At 42.8% G+C, this 21,675-nt stretch overlaps 1 protein-coding gene across 9 annotated transcripts in view; it reads right to left on the bottom strand.

The window, feature by feature from the left end:
• IFT88 (intraflagellar transport 88) overlaps positions 1–21,675 on the bottom strand; it is a 208,697-nt gene that overhangs the window by 116,136 nt on the left and 70,886 nt on the right. For all 9 annotated transcript variants that reach the window (XM_079775667.1, XM_079775659.1, XM_079775663.1 and 6 more), the window contains 4 exons: positions 16,635–16,721; positions 10,114–10,213; positions 5,600–5,686; positions 864–1,050 (listed from right to left, as the gene is read on the bottom strand). In XM_079775667.1, coding sequence (XP_079631793.1) covers positions 864–1,050; positions 5,600–5,686; positions 10,114–10,213; positions 16,635–16,721 — 461 coding nt within the window. The remainder of the gene's footprint in view (positions 1–863; positions 1,051–5,599; positions 5,687–10,113; positions 10,214–16,634; positions 16,722–21,675) is intronic.

Genomic DNA, 21,675 nt, shown 5'->3' with positions numbered 1-21,675 from the left:
TAAAAGAGCTGTGGGACAATTACACATTGGAATACTATAGAGCTGTAAGAAGAAGGCCCTCTTACCCTTTGAGACAGCATGGATGGACCTAGACATTATTATGTGAAGTGAAATAAGTAAGTCAGAGGAAGATGAGTATCACATGATCTCATTTAGATGTGGAATCTAATGAACGGAATAGGTCAAGTCATGGATGCCTGGAACAGACGGACAGATATCTGAGGGAAGTGGGGAGGGGAGGGCAGGAAGAGATCAACCGAAGAATTTACATGCATACTAGAGGCCCAGCACGGGACTGAATCGCGCGAGGAGGCGCCCCGTGGGGGCCGGGACCCACGTCTGACCCGCATCGTGGGCCGCTGCGTGTGTCCGCTGGGGTGGGGGCGAGCTCCGGCTGCACAGCGGCCGCTTGGAACATGCCCCCAGCCACTGCGATTCGTCTGCTGGGGTGGGGCAGGCGCTCCTGTGTGCTGTGTCTCCGCTCCCGCCCGCCCCCAGCCCCAGCCTCTCTGAGAGTTGTGTCTCCGCTCCAGCCCGCCTCCACCCCCAGCCGCCCTGTGGCCGCTGGGGCTGGGGGTGGCACCTAGTCCCCTCCCACCCATCTGCGTGCGCAGCTCCTCCCGAGCGGTTGAGATGAGATGCAGCCTCCTCCCGAGCGGTCGTGCCACCCGGCTAAACTAGCACACTCCCTGTTTATATATATAGATATGCATAGCCCATGGACACAGACAGTGGTGTGGTGAAAGTCTGGGTGGGGTGGGAGCTGGGAAGAGGGGGGCAAAGGGGAAAAGTGGGGGACATCTGTAATACTCTCAATAAAAATAAATTTTAAAAAGTACAAAAAAAGTTGTCCTCTTACTTACCAATATTATAAAGTGCTTCAGTACAAGAAGAATCATTTCTCAGAGCCTCTTTATAGAATTCAGCTGCCTTCTCATAATCACCATTTGCAAACACTGTATTCCCTTTGTTAGTAAGAGCAGATGGATTATATCTATCAGAGTTCACAGCTAAATCTGCATAGCTGCTGGCTTGTGCAAAGTCATTTTCCTAAAGCACAAAACATATACAATTTATTTGAAGTTCATCAAATATTTTTTTGCGATCACAGACAGGAAAAACAGAAACAAGTATTTTACATATCTTGGTTTTGATAGGCTTATTCTACAAAAGATTTGTACTTATCAGCACTTTCAACTTCCTACGTGTCTTATGATTGATGTCTCCAGTCTCATGTTTTGAGTAACATCACTATACGGAGATGGTCCCATTTCAAATGCCCAAAGTTCATGTCACTGTTTCCTGCACGCCATGCTTCTTCAACCTCGAGTCCTAGAGTAGCCATGAAGGCATCACAGTCCATCTGTCCGATCTAACGGGGTGGGTCACCTACCAGGTCCTACATTTCTAGCACTCGATTGCCGCCTGGCTGCCAAGTGCTCCATCAGGACCCGGCCATCATCCATGTGAGCCAGGGGACCTCACGGTTCTTAGGTGGTGTGGCCTCTGGTGCCCTATTGCCTTAGCCAAGCCAGGGCCCAGTTCCCAGAACACCTTTACCTGTGTGGCTCTTGTCCCGAGTTGGCTGAAGGGAACTTCTAGAAGATGAAGCAGCAGCCTTCCTCGCGGGTCTTTTTCTGGCCATGAATGCAGGCCCGATGGAGATGCGGGTTTCTAGCCTGTCCTCCTTCACAACCCCTCCATACCTGACTCTCCCTGCCCTGTCCCTCCTGACAATGTGACCCAGATCCATGCCAAGGCTTGGTATGGACCCAGAGGAGGCAGCCGCTCCATGAGGTCCCCCTTGGGTGGACGTGCTAGGCAGTTCATCTGAATGGTGGCCTTTGCTCAGATGCCCAAACACCCCTTCTCCTTAACCCCCACAGCATCTCCACTACTGTGCATGTTCCCAATCCTATATCCCTTCTCTCATAACACTCTCTGATGGAATTTCTGAAAAACTGAGATATATTTCAAATATTTACCCTTTAAAAATGTACAGTTCAATGGCATTTTATATATTTCATGTCTTGGTGACAAGAGGTCCTCAAAGAAATGGATGCAGGGAAGAGATCAAATCAAGGATGTGGCTCTATCATCTTTGAAAACATTTCATATTTAAGATAGTGCCTAACAGAGCCAACCTTCTCTCTCAGGTAGTATGTTTAGGACTCTGTTCCACAGCAGCCTCATACATCTACGGTAAGTAGAAAGGAGTCTGCCTTGAAAAGAATTACGGATGTGGCTTTGGGGGCATAAAGAACACCCCAACAAGATGTATAGAAAAGTTGCCAAGTTTTTAAGCGAGTTGACTAATTAAAGTGTTGCCAGCTTGCATCAAAGGGGCAGACATAGAACAAAATGAAAAAAGGCCTCTGGGCCACCATTTTTCTGGGCAAAAAGCAGGCTAAGAAAGTTAACCAGCTGCAAACATAGGTTGCTGTTGTTGATTTTTTTTTTCTGTAAAAGTAAGGTGCTCTCAGAGGGCAGAGCCAAGAGCCAGACCGACCAGAGCCGTGGTCGGCAAACTGCGGCTCGCGAGCCACATGCGGCTCTTTGGCCCCTTGAGTGTGGCTCTTCCACAAAATACCACGGCCTGGGCGAGTCTATTTTGAAGAAGTGGCGTTGGAAAAAGTTTAAGTTTAAAAAATTTGGCTCTCAAAAGAAATTTCAATCGTTGTACTGTTGATATTTGGCTCTGCTGACTAATGAGTTTGTCGACCACTGGACCAAAGGATTGGGGACCACCCACCAGGGATCAGAGCTGGCCCCCCATCAAGGAACACTCCCTTTTCTCATGTTCGGGGTCACTGACCACAAGTGCTTAGCTGGATTTCAGAACCGCTAGGAACTAATGCCTCCATCCCACCCCTTTTGGATAGGAGTGTCTATTACAGTTTTCCTAGCCTTATCTCACCATGGGTTATTAAGTGTATGGGGCAGGTTACATGTTTTTGTTGTTGTTTGTTTTTTTGTTCTCTGATCTTTAGACAAAGCTCAAACTCTATCTAGACCTTCTGCAGTGGTTGGCCTTTCACTATGATGATGAGACTATGAGAGTGCTGGGAGGGGTATGTACATTTGCATATGGAAAGGATGTGAATAACTGGGCCTGGAACGCAGGCAGTGATACACTCACTGTTAAAACAATGGCCCCAATGAATCACACTGACTAGTCTTCATGCCCCTGTATGTTTCTCTCCCATGTTCATTTTGCCCAATAAGATAGCAAATTCAATGCACACGGGAACTTGATAAACACCTATGCGCTTGGGTCTCCTCAATGGACCCAATCCCATGTAGGAAGTCTAGGCTCTCCTGCTAGAGAAGCACTGTGAAGGACTGAGATGCTTGCTGACATTGGGCTTAGGGCTTCAACACATGATTTTGGGGGCACATAATTCAGTCCATAGCATCTATACACATGGTCGACAAACTGAGGCTCGCAAGCCACATGTGGCTCTTTGGTCCCTTGAGTGTGGCTCTTCCACAAAATACCACGGCCTGGGTGAGTCTATTTTGAAGAAGTGGCGTTAGAAGAAGTTTAAGTTTAAAAAATTTGGCTCTCAAAAGAAATTTCAATCGTACTGTTGATATTTGGCTCTGTTGACTAATGAGTTTGTCAACCACTGATCTATAGTATTAAAAAAGTAATATGCTAATTAGACCGGGAGACCTTCCAGAGACCTTCCGGACGTCCTTCCGGACAAAGCTGTGGGCTTGGCCAGCCTGCAAACTGCCCCCAAATGGCCCTCAGCCCCTCACCCAGGCCAGCCACGCCCCCCAAGGGGACCCCCACCCCAATGGGGGCGTGGCCAGCCTGAAAACTGCCCCAGGCCTCTCATTCAGGCCGGCCCCGCCCCACAAGGGGACCCCCATCCTGATCCGGGACCCCCGTCAGGGCAGACCAGCTGGCCCCCACGTGTGCACCAAGCCTCTCTCTATACTAATAAAAGGGTAAGATGCTAATTAGACTGGGAGACCTTCCGGAAGATCCATCTGGACGTCCTTCCGGACAAAGCTATGGTGGCGGGGCCGAGGCAGAGGCTGTTAGGGGCGATCAGGCTAGGAGGGGAGGACAGTTGGGGATGAGCAGGCCAGCAAGGGGGCCAGTTGGGGGCGAGCAGGCTGGCAGGGGGCAGTTGGGGGCAATCGGGCCGGCAGGGGGGGCAGTTAAGGGTGATCAGACTGGAAGGGGGGGCAGTTGGGGGCAATCAGGCTGGCACAGGGGCAGTTGGGGGTGAGAAGGCCGGTGCGGGGGAGCAGTTGGGGGTGAGCAGGCCGGCAACCAGAGTGGTTAGGGGCAATCAGGCAGGTGAGTGGTTAGGAGCCAGCGGTCCTGGATTGCGAGAGGGATGTCCTGACTGCCGGTTTAGGCCCGATCCCACAGAGATCGGGCCTAAACTGGCAGTCGGATATACCCTGAGGGGTCCCAGATTGGAGAGGATGCAGGCCAGGCTGAGGGACACCCCCCCACCCCCCCGCACGAATTTCGTGCACCAGGCCACTAGTCTGTTATGAAAACTTGTTATTCACAGAGACAATAATCAAATTTTATCTCTATTCTGACTTCCTGTCTGAGATCAGTGTTCCACATGCTTCCTTGGCCATTTGAATTATATCACCATCACTACAAAAATTTTAAAAATGTATTTAAGAACAAACTGGGCATCTTTCCCCCTAATTCACACACTCCTCTGGACAACAGAATGAAACACTGGGGTCCTTCCTCACCAGGGAATTTATCTCCTTTCCCTCTTAACACACGAGGGCTGTAACACCTTGCCACCATAACAGAGGTTCCATATGGCAACAACTCTCAATGTGCACAAACCAGAAGCTCTGAGAGGGACTCAAAGTGTAGTAGAATCAAACACCATGATCCTAAGCTCCCCTTCCCTCCCAGCTTTCTTGCCTCTGTGCTTTGTTTACTCCCTTAGTTTCCGCACAAATGTCCCCTTCTCTTTTATCTACAGTCTGACTTTTAAGATCCAACTTCTCTCTGGGATTGTCCCCCAAATCCCTAAATTAAAATACTATTTGCTTCCTTTGAATTTCTAAAGCATTTAGTATCTCACATTGATTTTATATTCTCTACTTTCAACCAACCTTTCTTCCTTCCTACTCCACCCATCTGCCACCTTCGCTCTAAATTATGAATGTTCCGTTTTTAGGAAGCTTTTAGCCTTTTGGTATTCCCCATGATTGGCATCCAGAGATGTTCAACTTCTGCTTGCTACAGATGACACTGTGACCTTACATAAGTCATATAACCTAAGATGTCACTTTCGTTATTACTAGGATGGAAGTGAAATATGTCTCCAGCTCATCTCCCAGGTCTACACTCTACAATTTCAGGATGTGATGTTTCCACCACTTTTCACCCTCCCTTCTCCTCCTGAGATGGTCCTCTCACTCATGCCCATAAACTCAGCCCCTGACCCAGAACTTTTCATGACCTGGCCCTCCATACACGCCGTTCCACTGACATTCTGCATGTCCTCTCGGGAGCCTCTCCTTAGGCCAGCTCCTCAGGCAGAAATTTAGCAACATGAAAATACCACATTTCAACTCGTAGTTGTAAAAACATAAAACTTACTAAATAATACAGGAATGAGAGGTTGGTTGCAGCTGCACTTTTCACTCTACTGTCCTTTTTTTCAAACATTTTCAAAGTCTCTATAGCCTAGAAATAAAATATCTGAAAGTTATTACCATTGTTAATATGACAGTGTTCAGGCTTACAGCTGGGGAAAGATTAGTATCTGAACTGTAGGAGCAGGGACTAACAAAAGGCAGTTTCACTAATATGTTTTTAAAAACAGATGACAAATTGAGAATTTCATTTGAGAATTAAAATTTATAAAAAATAAAATTACACTAAAAATATAATAACTAAAATTAAGAATGGCACTAGCTGGTTTAGCTCAGTGGATAAAGCATTGGCCTGCAGACTGAAGGGTTCCGGGTTTGGTTCCGGTCAAGGGCACATGCCCAGGTTTTGAGCTCGATCCCCAGTAGGGGGGGCTTGCAGGAGGCAGCCAATCAATGATTCTCATCACTAATGTTTTTATCTCTCTCTTCCGCTCCCTTCCTCTATGAAATCAATTAAAAAATATTTATGTATTTAAAAAAATAAACAATAAAATTAAGAATGCAATAGATGGGTTTAATTCTATATTAGACACAGCCAAAGAGAAAGTAAATATCTAGCCAGTGAGTCTTGTTACACAGTTTCCTTTGCCCTGCATAATGGGGTGGGTGATAAGATTTTACGTAAAGACATGATCCAATTTGCTCTTTGCAAAATAATTCTAGAATTTCTGCTTCTGGCTATTAGAAACTAGCCTATAGAAGACCATTCTCCTACAGAGAACAATTAGAAAATTAGATAAAATACTGAAAATATTTTGTGAAGACACTGAAGAGCTACAGAGGCAACCAGGATTTGAAGATCAAACAAGATCCCAGAAAATGTTCCAACTAAATACTAGTAAAATAAGCACCGAAAAATAAAAGGCTAAAAAATGTTCTTAGAAAAGACCATAAGAGACATATAGGAACACAGTGAAATCTCATATAAACATGTTAGAGTAGGCAGCTAGAAAGATATGAGCTGGGAGAGGCAGCTGGGGCTTGGAGAAAATATGTGTGAGAAGCGACAAACTGAAAATAGACAATGGAGGTGGCAGGCCTCTATGTGAGGGGAAAAGATTCAGAGCCTCCAGGATGTGGTCTAACTGGTGGATAGCACCTAGATCAGTGATGGCGAACCTATGACACACGTGTCAGCACTGACACGCATAGCCATTTGAAACATTTGCTGCTCCTGAGGATGAAACATTTGTGAAATAATGTTTTTTCCTCAAAGTGACACACTACCCGAGTTATGCTCAGTTTTTTGGCGAAGTTTGACACACCAAGCCTGACCTAGATGAAGGAGCCTTATAACTTATAGATACATTGTTTTGAGACATGAGGGAGAGCGTGACTTGCTCCTTGCCTAGGGGCGTTCCAGCCTAGGAGTATAAATCCTCTAAACTCCCAAATATCAGGACACTTGGTTTGGTCTCAGCCAGGTGAGCTGCCTGCTCAGAAGTGACTGCAGCTTGTACTGCTCACCAGGGGAAGTCACCTCATTGACCCCTCACTCAGTCTCCACACTATTCATGGAAAAGCCACTATTTATGTAAGTTTATAAGTTGCACTTCACTTTGAATAAGAATTGAGATGTTTTCATCTTTACTTTCAGATTGTGTCACAAATGTATTTGCTAATCCTATCTAATAAAGAGGGAATATGCTAATTAACCATCACTCCATTACAAAGATGGCTGCACCCACAGCTGAGGCCAAGTTCCCATAAGGAGCCTTAACGAGCAATCAGCAGGGACCTGAGGCTACGCCCTCCCCCACCCCCGTGGGGCTTGACAGGGGACCTCAGGCTGCACCCCCCACCCAGCAGGGCTTACAGGAGACCTCAGGCCCCACCCCCTGCCCCAGTATCAGGCTGGGGGACCTCAGGCCACACCCCCCGCCCCAGTGCCAGGCCAGGGGACCTGAGGCCATGCCCCTCACCCCAGCACCGGGCCAGGGGACCTAAGGCTGCACCCCCCTGCCCGGCGGGGCTTGACAGGGGACCTCAGGCCGTGCCCCCCACCCAGCGGGGCTTGACGGGGACCTGAGGCTGCGCCCCCCTGCCGGTGGGGCTTGATGGGGGACCTGAGGCTGCGCCCCCCTCCAGTGCTGGGCCAGGGGACCTGAAGCTGTGCCCCCCCACCTGGCAGGGCTTGTGGAGGACCTCAGGCCATGCCCCCCACTCAGCGGGGCTTGACGGGGACCTGAGGCTGCGCCCCCCGCTCTGGTCTGGGCTGGGGGACCTCAGGCCACACCCCCCCGTCCTGGCGCCAGACCAGGGGACCTGAGGCTACGCCCCCTGCCCGGTGGGGCTTGACAAGGGTGGGACTGGCTGGGTCTGGATCTAGCCCAATGCGGCGGGGGGTGGGGAGGGTGGGGGGTGGCGCGACCAGGTCTGGGTCTCATGCGATTTTGAGGCACATGTGGGTGGGCAGAGACTTGACTCTGGGTCCCGTGGTGCGCCCCAGACTCTGACAGGAGGAAGGTTTTCATATACATTTTACTAATTTTCTTTCATCTCTGACACTTCTATCATAGAGAAAGGGCAAATAGCAATATTAAATTATTTCCTCTAATTAATCCCTTTTTAATGTGCACAAATTTCGTGCACTGGGCCACTAGTTTAAAACATAAGTCATGTGAACAGGAATTAGTACACAGCCATTTATATCTGAAGTCACGTGAGAGGGAAAGAAAACTGCTCCCTAGTATGTGACAGCCAAGTTGAAAAGAAAGCAGAAATTACATTCTGACTTAAAATATAGGTAAAGAGATTATTATTAAAGTCTTGAACTATGGTAATACATTGTTAAATCTTTCTAAAAAGGCCATTTAAAAATAAAATGTTGATAAAATTGGCAAACATTTTTTTTCTATTTTGTGACCTATAACAGTACTTACCACACAAACAAAAATTATTTCTTTTGGTCCAGAGATGACCTTAGCAGGATAACAAAGAACAAGCTGTCTCACTTCACTTCCATTCAAACAGCATGACAGCAGCATTAAAGAGCTATCCGTGGCACTTTTAATGCCCAACAGTGTAATGATCAAATGAAAGAATAGATATAAAGATCCTTTGAAAAGTCTTTTTAGTGCTTTACAAATGCTAAAGCAATTTTTAAAATCCTCACCTGAGGATATTTTTTCCTTTGATTTTTTTTTTTTTTTTAGAGAGAGTGGAAGGGAGGGAAGGAGAGAGGTACTGATGTGAGAGAGACACCTACCCTTGACTGGAAATCAAACCCTCCATTCTTCGGTGCTCAGACCAACACTCTAATCACTGACCCACACCAGCCAGGTTGCTAAAGCAATGTTAAGCACACTAAATTCATACACAAAATGCAATCAGTCCATGGTACTGCACTGTACTAATCACATAATCATAACATGAACACCAGAGTACATGGCATTCTCCTCACCGCTTTAGAAATGACTAGAAGGGGTTAGTCATTCCTATTGTCTCCTAGACAAAAGAAACGTCCTTCAGTTGGAAGAAAGCCTGAAAACTCAGGCTTGGGATAGGATGTTCTCTGGTCCTTGCTCTCTGGGTCTAAACTCAGAGGAGCTGAGTTTTCTAGTTGCTGGCACATATGACACTAATCATTGGTTTTATAAACTAAAATATCAAGTTTCATTCTGTTTATTCTCTTTTGTCCCCCTTCCCCTCTTATAAAGCTGTCTATTCTGGTTTGTCAACTATGTCTCACCTGTTCCACCTTCACCCAAGGCAGCAAGAAAGCAGTGGTAGCAGTGAGAGATCCTGGAGGATTCTGAAACTGTGTTATCAGTAGGACCCTTTTAGGCCCAATGCAACATCAATAAGGAAAACAAAAACATAAAACAGAGAGCAGGTGAAAACAGTGGATGGGAGCACCAGGCTGCTATTCCAGGTCCTGGCCTCCCTTCTCATACACATACTACCTAATTCTGAAAAACCTTACAGCTTCAGGCAGCAGCTTGAAAACCTCTAGGAGAAAGTTAATTTCTGGATTAGAACATGGTTTAGTAATTTAGCAAACAACCATGTTTTACCTGAAAAGCATTTACATTTTAAGAAACAGGACTGCCCTGGCCAGGTGGCTCAGTTGGTTGGAGTGTTGTCCCATGCACCAAAAGGTAGCAGGTTCAATTCCTGGTCAGGACACATACAAACCTAAGGTTGCAGGTCCAATCCCAGTCGAGGTGCATACGGGAGGCAACCGATTGATGTTTCTCTCTCATATTGATGTTTCTCTGTCTCTCCTTTCCTTTCTAAAGTCAATAAAAACATGTCCTAGGGTTAGGATTAAAAAAAAAGAAACAGGACAAACTGGTCAAAATTCAAACAAAGTATCCTACTAGTGGAAATTATGGTCAGACAGAAGTCACTCAACTTCAAAATATTCAGAGGTAACATTATTCTAGAGAGGAGTTTCCCAATACTATTGTTTTGCTCCATTAACATATGAAATTTCATCTAATTTTTTAAACTTACTTGGTTAAAGTCCTTTTGTCTCAAATATGTAATTGCTTTGTTTATTTCCAGGTCATTTGCTAGCTCTACATATTGAGAAGCTTTCACAACTTCGACACACCTATAATGTAAAGTGGAAAAAGGTTATTTGTTTTAGTATTTTGTTATTGTTGGTTTTCTTAAATGTGACTTTTGAAAAAAAATTTTTTAAGTGCCCCTAGTATTATGTAAGGCTAAGTACTTGCTTTCTTCCAATAATGGTATTGTTACTGAATTCTTCAGTTCTCAACTGATTTCCTCACCCAATTTTTCACTAGCCTGCTGTCATTTCTAAATATTTATGGTATTTTAAGTGAAACTGGATTGATAGCTACATCTGATTTTTTGATTTACTAAAAAAATTTCAATTTCCAACATGTAAAAAATTTTTTTATATATATTTTTCATCTTAAATGATGTGATGGTGAAGAAAATGCAAAATAAATTATAGAACATATTTAATTATTTTGAGTTCAAACTTGAACAGACAATAGTAGGTCTGTTTCGCAAAGCACACAGAATGTCTATTTTATTTTTTACAATATATTAGGCACTGTGCCAATTCTTTACAAGCATTATCACATTTAATCTCCATAACAACCTTGAATGACAGGCATTGTCTCTATTTTATGGGTAGGAAAATGGAGACCTGAGCCCACACAGGTAGGAAACTGTCAAGTAAGAATTTGAACCCAATACCAAAACCCATTGTAAGAAGACTGACTACTGGTCTTAAAATTGAGGTCAATTGAGATCAATTTAGGATTAGTTAGATTAATTAACATGATTAATTTAAAATATGATCATGAACCTTATCTTAAAAAAAACAGAATAGAAAAAATATCAATGGGCATTGTACATAATAAAGGGCAAAGACTTTTTCATGAAACTTTATAAATTTCAGTAAACAATGGAAAATATATTCCTTACTGAGGGTCTAGTTACCAAATGTTTCAAAGCCACTGGCCTAGACCAATAGTTTAAAACTATTAAAGCAGATCTCTTTCTTCAAGCAGAATCTTTTTACTTTAACCTTGATTTATAAAAGAGACACTGTGCTTGAAGTGGGGAGAGAGGACTTGAAGCCCCACCTGCTCAGTGCTCCTTTCAATGAACCCTCTGTGCACAAATGTGGAAGACCAAAAAAGCAGGAACTATTTAAGAAATGGATTAATTCACTGTGGTGCCATTAACAAACCAAGGGCCTCAAAGACAAATGCATCGTGCTCTCCTGCCTATCTTTCTCAATGGGGTTCTGCAAAGAAAAATTATTTGAGTCATTTTCTCACAATTTTCCTAAGGATGGTACATAGCTCTCACCGTTCTAGATGCATACGATGCCTCAGAACCTTAGGACTTAACTGTATAGAGGATTCTGTGTGAGAAGGGCTGCTAGTGTTTGCCCTTTCAAGAACACTCTTCTCCACTTAGGATGTCCTCCCTTTTCCTCCCTTTTATCCTTACTAATCCTTTACTTTAAAACAGTTCCATGTGTCTCCTGGACATTTGACTGTGTCACCCCAGGCCCCAACCCCCCCTAGCACCAGGCCAAATGTTTCAAAGCCACTGGCCTAGACCAATAGACCAGCTAAGGCCAGCTCCCATAGACTCAGGTTCCTGGTCCACCTAAGTGCCACAACAATCTCTACAGACCCAACCTCCAAGTCAGTTCCTGAGGGCCCCAGGCTACAGGCCAACTCCTGCAGCCCCAGACTCCAGGACTGCTCTGGGGCTAGGCTGATCCATGTAGCCCTAGCTTCCAGGTAGATTCCTGCAAAACCAGGCTCCTGGCCTATGCCAGTACCAGACCAGCCTCTGTGGACCTAGAATCCAGGTGTGTCCATGCAGACCAAGGTCCCAGCCACATAACCACAGATTCAAACACAAAGCCTATCCCAACTTACCCAGGTTCCAGGCCCACGCCTACAGACCCAAGTACTAGGCAGGTCCCTATGTACCTAAGTACTAGGACTGCTGATCTGCTAACTCAGGCACCAGACCTGCCCACCCAAGTACTCCAGCAGCCTGCTGGCAACCACCACCAGATGGTACACCCAGAATCTCTGCACAAGCTGATTGGTGAGGGGCTTTGCCCAACAGAGTCAACCCATAAAGACCGGAAGAGGTTCCAACTTCCTCAAATGCACAGGCACCAACACAAGGGCACAAGGATCATAATCAATGAAATATATTATCACCAAAAGAAACTAAAAACACTTTAATGAGTGACCATAAACAATGAAAATCTATTAACTGTCTGACAAAAAATTCAGATTAATCCTCTTAAAGAAATTCAGTCAATTACAAGAAAACAGATAGACAACTAAATGAAATTAGGAACACAATGAATTAATAAACAAGTTCAACAAAGACATAGAAACCATTAAAAAACAAACAAAACCTAGAGTTGAAGAATACAATTACTGAACTGAAGAATTCATAAAAAGCTTCAATAGGAGACTCAACCAAGCCAAGAAAGAATTAGTGGACTAGAAGACAGGTCATTTGAAATAATCAGTCAGAGGAGCTAAACAGAGAATGAATAAGAGTAAAAAATCCTACATCCATTATGGGATATCATTAAAAGAAATAATCTATGTATTACTCGAGTCCAAAAAGGACAAGAGAGGGAGAAGGAGCAGAGAGTTTATTTTAAAGAAATAATGGCTAAGGATTTCCTAAATCTGGAGAGAGATTTGAACATCCAAGTTCATGAAGGTAATGGGTAACTTTCAAAATTTTAACCCAAAACAATCTTCTCCAAGACACATTATAATAAAGCTGGCTAAAGTTACACACAAGAGAGAATTTTAAAATCAGCAAGAGGAAAATAATTACTTACATATAAGGAATCCCCATAAGGATTTTAGCAGATTTCTTAGCAGAAACCTGCAGGTTAGGAGTGGAATGATATATTCAAAGTGCTAAAAGAAAAAAAAAGGCAACCAAGAATACTTTACCTGGCAAAGTTGTCTTTCAGAAATGAGAAATAGATTTACCCAAATGAACAAAAGCTGAGGGGATTCATTACCACTAACCTGCTTTATAAGAAATGCTGAAAGGAGTTCTTTTAAAATATATATATATATTGTTGATTTTTTTACAGAGAGGAAGGGAGAGGGATAGAGAGTTAGAAACATCGATGAGAGAGAAACATTGATCAGCTGCCTCCTGCACACCCGCTACTGGGTATGTGCCTGCAACCAAGGTACATGCCCTTGACCAGAATCAAAACTGGGACCCTTCAGTCTGCAGGCCGACGTTCTAGCCACTGAGCCAAACTGGTTAGGGATTCAAGTTCTTTAAGATGAAATGAAAGGACACTAACTAGTAACATGAAAATGTATAAAAGTATAAAATATACTGGAAAAGGTAACTATATAGTAAAATTCAGAATACTTTAATATTTTATTATGGTGGTATGTCAATCACTTAACTCTAGTATAAAGGTTGAAAGACAAAAGTATTAAAAATAAGTATAGCTACAAGAATTTGTTAATGGATACACAATATAAAAAGAGGTAAATTATGACATCAAGATCAAAATTGTGGGGAGTGTAAGTAGATAGCTTTTATATGCAACTCAAGTTGTTATTAGCTTAGAATAAACTGTTACATCTATAAGATGTTTATGTAAGCAAAAACCTACAGTAGATACACAAAACAGAGAGAGAAGGGAATAAAACCATACCATTACAGAAAATCATCAATTCACAAAGACAGCAAAAGAGAAAGGAGGAAGAAGGAATAAAGCAACTACAAATGAGCCAGAATGCAATATGATGGCATTAGTGTCTATCAATAATTACTAATTAACCATAAATATTCTTAGCCATAAAAAATTACTTTAAGTGTAAATGAATTAAGTTTTCCAATAAAAAAGCATAGAGTGCATGAATGGATTAAAAACACTTCAGCTGTAAGGACACACATAGGCTCAAATTCAAGGGATGGAAAAAAAAATTCCATATATAAGGGAAAGCAAAAAAGTAGCTATACTTAGACAAAATAGACTTTAAGTCAAAATCTGTAACAAAATATAAAAAAGTCACTATGTAACAACAAAAAGGTCTAGTTATCAAGAAGATATAATAATCATAAATATAAATGTATTTACTATCAAAGCACTAAAATATATTTAAGCAAAAAATAACAGATCTGAAGGAAGAAATAACAATGGAAAAATAGTAGAAAATTTCAATATCATCCTTTCAATAATAGATCAATTATCCAAAGAGAAAATGAAAAAGGAAATATTGGAATTGAATTATACCTTAGCTCAGATTGACCTAGCAGAGATATACAGAACATTCCATCCAACAGCAGCAGAATACACATTCTTCTCAAGCAAATACACAACTTTCTCCAGGATAGATCATGTGTTGTTACAAAACAAACCTTAGCAAATGGTATGGAATTATAAGTAAATAACAAGAGGAAAACTGAAAAATTCACAAATATGTAGAAATTAAAAATCACATCCCTGAATAACATATGGGTAAAAGAGGAAGTCAAAAGAAAAAAAGTAAAAATATCTTAAAACAAATAAAATGAAAACAAAACATACCAACACTTATGGGATGCAGCAAAAGTAATTCCAAAAGGGAGGTTTATAGCAATAAATACCTACATTAAGGAAAAAAAAAAATCTTTCAAAAAACCCAACCTAATTATATACCTCAAGGAACTAAAATTATAAAAACAAACTAAGCCCAAAGGGAAAAAAGAAGGAAATAAAGAAAAGATACAAACACCAGAGAAGAAATAAATGAAACAGAAACTAGAAAAACAGTAAAAAGAGCAACAAAAATAAGAGCTAGTTTTTTGTAAAGATAGACAAAACTAACAAATCTTTAGCTAGATTATCTGGGAAAAATAGAGAAAAGACTCAAATAAAATCAGAAACGAGAACCATAAACTTCCTAGAAAACAACACACACACACACACACACACACACACACACACACACACACACACACACACACGGAAAAGCTCCTTGGCATTGGTCTTGGCAATGCCTGGATATGACACATAAAGCATAAGGAGCAAAATAAAAACTAAACAATTGACACTACATCAAACTAAAGTTTCTGCAAAGCAAAAGAAACAATCTACAAAATGACAAGACAACCTACAAAATAAGAGAAAATATTTGCAAATCATCCTATATAATAAAGGGTAATAGGCAAATTTACCATCACTCCAACACACAAGATGGCTGGCAGGGGAGGGCAGTTGTGGGTGATCAGGCCAGCAGTGGAGGGCAGTTGGGAGGGACAAGGCCTGCAAGGGAGGGCAGTTGGGAGTGATCAGGCCTGCAGGGGAGGGCAGTTAGGGGCGACCGGGCCGGCAGAGGAGGGCAATTGGGGGCGACCAGGCCGGCAGGGGAGGACAGTTAGGGGCAACCAGGCCGGCAGGGGAGGGAAGTTAGGGGTGACCTGGTCGGCAGGGGAGGGCAGTTAGGGGCAATAGGGCCGGCAGGGGAGCAGTTAAGTGTCGATCAAGCTGGCAGCGGAGTGGTTAGGGGGTGATCAGGCTGGCAGGCAGAAGTGGTTAGGGGCAATCAGGCAGGCAGGCAGGTGAGCGGTGGGAGCCAGCAGTCCTGGATTGTGAGAAGGATCCCAGATTGGAGAGTGTGCAGGCTGGGCTGAGGGAAACCCACCCCATGCATGAATTTCGTGCACCAGGCCTCTAGTCTATATATATAAAAAGGCAGCTACCGTAACAGCCATAACGACCTAACAACCGGTCACTATGATGCCCACTGTGGCCAGTGAACTGGCCGATCAGGGAGTGGGGCTGGTGGCCAATTTCGTGGCCCCTCCCTCCTGCTGGCCTGCCCCTGATCAGACTCTCCCACTCCGATCAAGAACAGGACCTACCAGCCAAACGCCCCCTCTCTTACCCCCCTCCCCTGGGCAGCCGTGCCCCTGATCAGCCCACCCCACCATGATAGACCCATAGCCCCTCCCCCTGGCCAGCCCCCAATAGGAGGCGAGGCTGGGCAGCCAACCTCCTGCAGCCCCTCCCCCCGGCCAGCCCCACCCCAGATCTACCCACACACCCCAATCAGGGGCAGCGCCGGCTGGCCAACCACCCATGGCCCTGCCCCCAGGCCACTGGCCCCTGATTGGCACCCCCCCGCCCACCCCATTCAGGGGCAGCCCACCAGCCCACCGCCCCTCCCCATGGCTGGTCCCACCCCCAATTGGCCCCCCACTCCCAACTGGGGGCGGGGCCCGCCGGCCAATCACTCGCAGCCCCTTTCCCCAGCCGGCCCGTCCCTGATCGGGGGCCCTGATTTGGCCCAATCCAGGTGGGTCCTCCTCCCGACAGGCCCTGCCCTGATCTGCCCTGATTGGGGCTGGGCCAGCTGGACCCCACCCGTGCACGTATTCGTGCACTGGGCCTCTAGTATCAGATAAAATTTTACACCAATAAAAGTATAAATTATGAAAAGAAAATACCATACACATCTACTTATAATGAATATCCCTCTTACCAGTCATATCCTACAGCAAAAGATGTTTCAATTACAGGAGCAATGAGTTTTGCAGCTGTCATGATGTATTTTTCGGCCATGGCTTTTCTATATCAAACAAACAAAATATTTTTATAAAGAAACATGGTATAAAATGTAAAAAAAAAAAGTGTAAACATTAATATATCAAAATTAACATACCATGAAGCCTACTGAATGGTTAACAGCTATACTAGAAATCTATTTATAAGTCAGGTTGAAAATCATGACTAGGAAATGGAAGCCATGACTGCCTTCTGAGTCAACAGTTCACTTTTCTTCTACTTTATGATACATGCTGACAAACTAAAGGAAGAAAGAAGAACTTGAGAGAAAAAAGGCTCTGCAGCTGACATTATATAACCTACACTATATGTGGACATAGTGTATGGTAAACAGTAAAATTGAATTACATGTCTATATAGATTTGCCTCATCTATAACTTTCTTTCATGTAGGTGGAATCACAGGATATGTGGTCTTCTGTGACTGGCTTTTTTTATCCTATATAATAAAAGGCTAATATGCAAATTGTCCCCTCAACTGGGAGTTCGACCAGGAGTTCAACGAGTGGGTAGGCCAACCGGTCAACTGCCCGCGGCCCTTCCCCACAGCCGGCCCGGCCTGATCAGCCGATCAGGGCGGGCTGACTGGACCTCACTTGTGCACGAATTTGTGCACCGGGCTTCTAGTTTATCATAATGTTATGGTTCATATGTATCAGTACTTTATTCTTTTTTATGGCTAAATATTATTCCACTGTATGAAAAGACCATGTATCATTTATCTATCAGTTTGTGGACATTTGGGTTGTTTCTACTTTTTGGATAGTAGGAATAATGCTGCTATGAACGTTCCTATACAAGTTACTGTATGGATAACTGCTCTAATTTCTTTTGGGTACAAACCTAGGAGAGAAATTGCTGGATTAATCTTTTGAGGAATTTCCACAGTTTTCCAAAGTGGCTGTACCATTTTACATTCCCACCATCAGCATATAAGATTTCAATTCCTCTACATCTTTGCCAATACTTATTACATCGGTCTTTTTTATTAGTCATACCAGTGGGTGTGACATTGCCAATACTTGTTATTACACCTGTCTTTTTTAATTATAGTCATATTAGTGGTATCTCATGGTGGTGCCGAGTTGCATTTCTCTAGTAAGTACAGAAGTTAAGCATCTTTTACAGTGCTTATTAGGCATTTGCGTATCTATTTTGAAGAAATGTCTACTCAGATCCTTTGTACATTTTTAACTAGGTTATGGTCTTTTAATTATTGAATTAGAAGAGCTCTTTATATATCACAGAAATAAGTCCCTTCTTGGATACATGGTTTGCAAATATTTTCTCCCATTCTGTGCACTGTCTTTTCACTTTCTTGATGAAATTCTTTGAAGAACAAAAGTTTTAAATTTTGATGACGTCTAATTCACCTATTTTTTTCTTTTCATGTGCTTTTGGTGGCATATCTAAGAAGCCATTGTCTAACACAAGGTCTCTAATATTTACTTCCATGTGTTTTTTTCCACTAAGAATTTTTCAGGTCTAGCTAGCCCTTACATTTAGTTAGGGCTGTGTTCTATTTTGAAGTATTTTTTGTGTTTGGTGTGAGAGAGAGGTCCAGCTTCCTTCCTTTGCATGCAAATATCTATTGTCCAGGCACAATTTGTTGAAAAGACTATCTTTTCCCTGTGGAATTGTACTGGTACCTTTATTGACAACTAGAGGCCCGGTGCACAAAATTCGTTCACTTGGGCGGGGGGTCCCTCAGCCTGGCCTGTGCCCTCTCGCAGTCCGGGAGTGGGCCTAAGCCATTAGTCGGATTTCCTTAGCACTGTCGCAGAGGCGGGAGAGGCTCCCGCCACCGCTGCTATGCTCACCAGCTGTTAGCCTGGCTTCTAGCTGAGCAGAGTGCACTGACCACCAGGGGGCAGCTCCTGCATTGAGCGTCTGCCCCCTGGTGGTCAGTGCGTGTCATAGTGACCGGTTGTTCCGCCGTTCGGTTGATTTGCATATTAGCCTTTTATTATATAGGATATCTGTAAGAGTTTATTTCTCGATACTCAATTTCATTCCAATGATATGTGTGTTTGTGTGTGTGTGTGTGTGTGTGTGTGTGTGTATATATATATATATTTATATTACTAGAGCAGTGATGGTGAACCTATGACACACGTGTCAGCACTGACACGCGTAGCCATTTCTGATGACACGCGTCTGCTGAGGCGGCCGCATGCCGAGGATGAAACATTTGCTGCTCCTGAGGATGAAACATTTGCGAAATAATGTTTTTTCCTCAAAGTGACACACTACCCGAGTTATGCTCAGTTTTTTGGTGAAGTTTGACAGACCAAGCTCAAAAGGTTGCCCATCACTGTACTAGATTAAACACTATCACACTATCTTGATTGCTATAGATTTATAGTTTGAGTCCTCCAGTTTTGTCTTCTTTTTCAACATTGTTTTGGCTATTCTGTATCCCTTACATTTCCATAGAAATTTTAGGCTCAACTTGTCACTTTCTTAAAAAACACTGATGGGATTATGATAGGAATTGTATTGAATTTATAAATTAATTTGGGGAGCACTGCCATCTTAGTAACATTAAGTGCCTATCCATTAACATGTGATGTCATTTCATTTATTTAGCATTCCTTTCAAAATGGGTTATAGTTTTCAGGGCATAAGTTTTGCATTACATTTATTCCTAATTATTTTATGCTATTGTAAATATAATTGTTACTTCATTTTCATATAAGTCATTAGTTGTAGAGAGCGCCTGGGAAGGCACATGGGCATTTCTTTAATTATTGTCAGCTGAATCCAGTGGCGTTGGCAAAGCCACGTCCTGGAAACACACTTTGCCAAAAGGCAGGAGTGTTGTCAGCTTGACCTTCAGCCCAGGTGCCAGGGGGTGGGTTTTGTTATTGAAATCCAACCAAGCACCAGGAATGAATATGACTTGGGCCCACCCAAGAATGCACATAATCTCCTTTGCCTTGACTTTTAATAAAACGTCCTGTTTTTTGCTGTATAAAATAAACATGCTGTATTGGCTCTGGGTCCCTGTCTCTGTCAGAGGACAGTGGTCCCACCCGGCCCCAGCTTTTTCCTTCTATCTCTGTGTCTGTCTCTTTCTTTCATTTTCTCAATCCCCAGCAGCCCCTACTCAGGAACCGGATAGCTCTCTAGCTGCGCTGGACTCGGAAAAGAGAGAAATATTTACAATTAGTATAGTAGCCCTAACTGGTTTGGCTCAGTGGATAGTGCATGGGCCTGCGGACTCAAGGGTCCCAGGTTTGATTCCGGTCAAGGGCATGTACCTTGGTTGTGGGCACATCCCCAGTGGGGGGTGTGCAGGAGGCAGCTGGTTGATGTTTCTCTCTCATCAATGTTTTTAACTCTCTATCCCTCTCCCTTCCTCTCTGTAAAAAATCAATAAAATATAATTAGTGTAATATCTTTCTATAGTATACATTGACTTCTGTATATTGATACTTTACTCTGCAACCTTTGCTGAACTTGTTTATTAGTGGTAATCATTTTTTAGTGGATTCTAAAATTTTATGTTGGATATTCTGTATTCAAGATCATGTGATCTATAAACAGAGATAATTTTACTTCTTCCTTTCCAATCTGGATGTCTCTTAACCTTTTGCACTCAGATGTCGAGTGTGACTTGACACAGTTAGCATCGGTAGCAGCTCTTTTTATACTCTTTGAATGTATCAATAATTTGAAATATAAAAAAATCCAAATAAATAAGTTTGTATGAAAAGAAACTCCAGTTTTTTATTCTACTGCCACGCTTTGTAAAATCTGGGGTATTTAAAAAATTAAATCCTGAGTAGAATAAAGGAATCAAGAAAAAAGCAAGCGAGTGCAAAGGGTTAATCCATTTCTTGCCTAATTTCCATAACTAGAATCTCCAGCATATGTTGAGTAGAATTGGTGAGAGTAGATACCCTTTTCTTGTTCCTGATCTGAGGGGGAAAGTAGTCAGTCTTTTACCATTAGTGTGATGTCAAACGTGGATTTGTCATATATGTCCTTTACCAGACTGGGGCACTTCCTTCCTACTACTAGCTTGGTTAAAGTTATTTGGATTTTGAATTTTGTCCAAAATGTTTTTTGGCTTATACTGACATGATCATGTTGTTTTTGTCTTTCATTCTATTCATATCATGTATTAACTGATTTTTAAATGCTAAGCCAATCTTGCATTCCTAGAGTAAATCCTACTTGCTCAGGGTACATAATCCTCTTTATATTTTTATAGTATTTTGGTTCACTAGAATTTCTGAAGAATTTTTGCATCTCTATTCATAAGATATTGGTCTATATTCCCTACCCCCCACCTCCCTTGGTACTTTGTTTTATTTTGGTATCAGGGTAATACTAGCTTTATAAAATGAACTCTTTTCTAGAAGAGACTGTGTAGAACTGATGCTAATTATTCTTTAAACATTTGCTATAATTTTTCTATTGGGTCAGATTTCTTGGAATTTTTTAAATAATAAATTCAATTTATCTAATATATATATATAGGGCTCTTCAAATGCTCTATTTCACATTAGGTGAGAAGTGGTAGCTGTGTTTTCAAAAAAAGTGGTCTATTCAGTCTACGTTGTCTAATTTGTGTGTACAGGGATGTTTGTAGTGACCCCTTATTAACCTTTTGATGTCCGCAGGGTCAGCAGTGAGAGCCCGTTTTGTTCCTGACATTGGTGTCTTCTCTCTCTCTTTTTATCAGTTGTGTTAGAAGTATTTCATTGATGTTATCTATTGTTTCTCTCTCTAACGTTAATGATTTCTGTCATTATTTCTTTCTTCCTGCTTCCTTTGGGTTGATTTTGCTCTACTTTTTCTAGGTTCTTCAGCGGGGAGCTTAGGTTACTGATTTAAGACTACCACTGTCATTCTAATCACTTTTCCCTTATGTGTTGTTTTTCTCTGCCTCGTTTCAAGATGTGGCGTTTAATTCCCAGAAGTTTAATCAATATATATCTTGACATAGAT

The sequence above is a fragment of the Cnephaeus nilssonii genome, assembly GCF_951640355.1.
Source record: "Cnephaeus nilssonii genome assembly, chromosome: 6".
Taxonomy (NCBI): Eukaryota; Metazoa; Chordata; class Mammalia; order Chiroptera; family Vespertilionidae; genus Cnephaeus; species Cnephaeus nilssonii.
The sequence above is the reverse complement of the archived record's forward strand: the minus strand, read 5'-3'. Positions and strand labels throughout refer to the sequence as shown.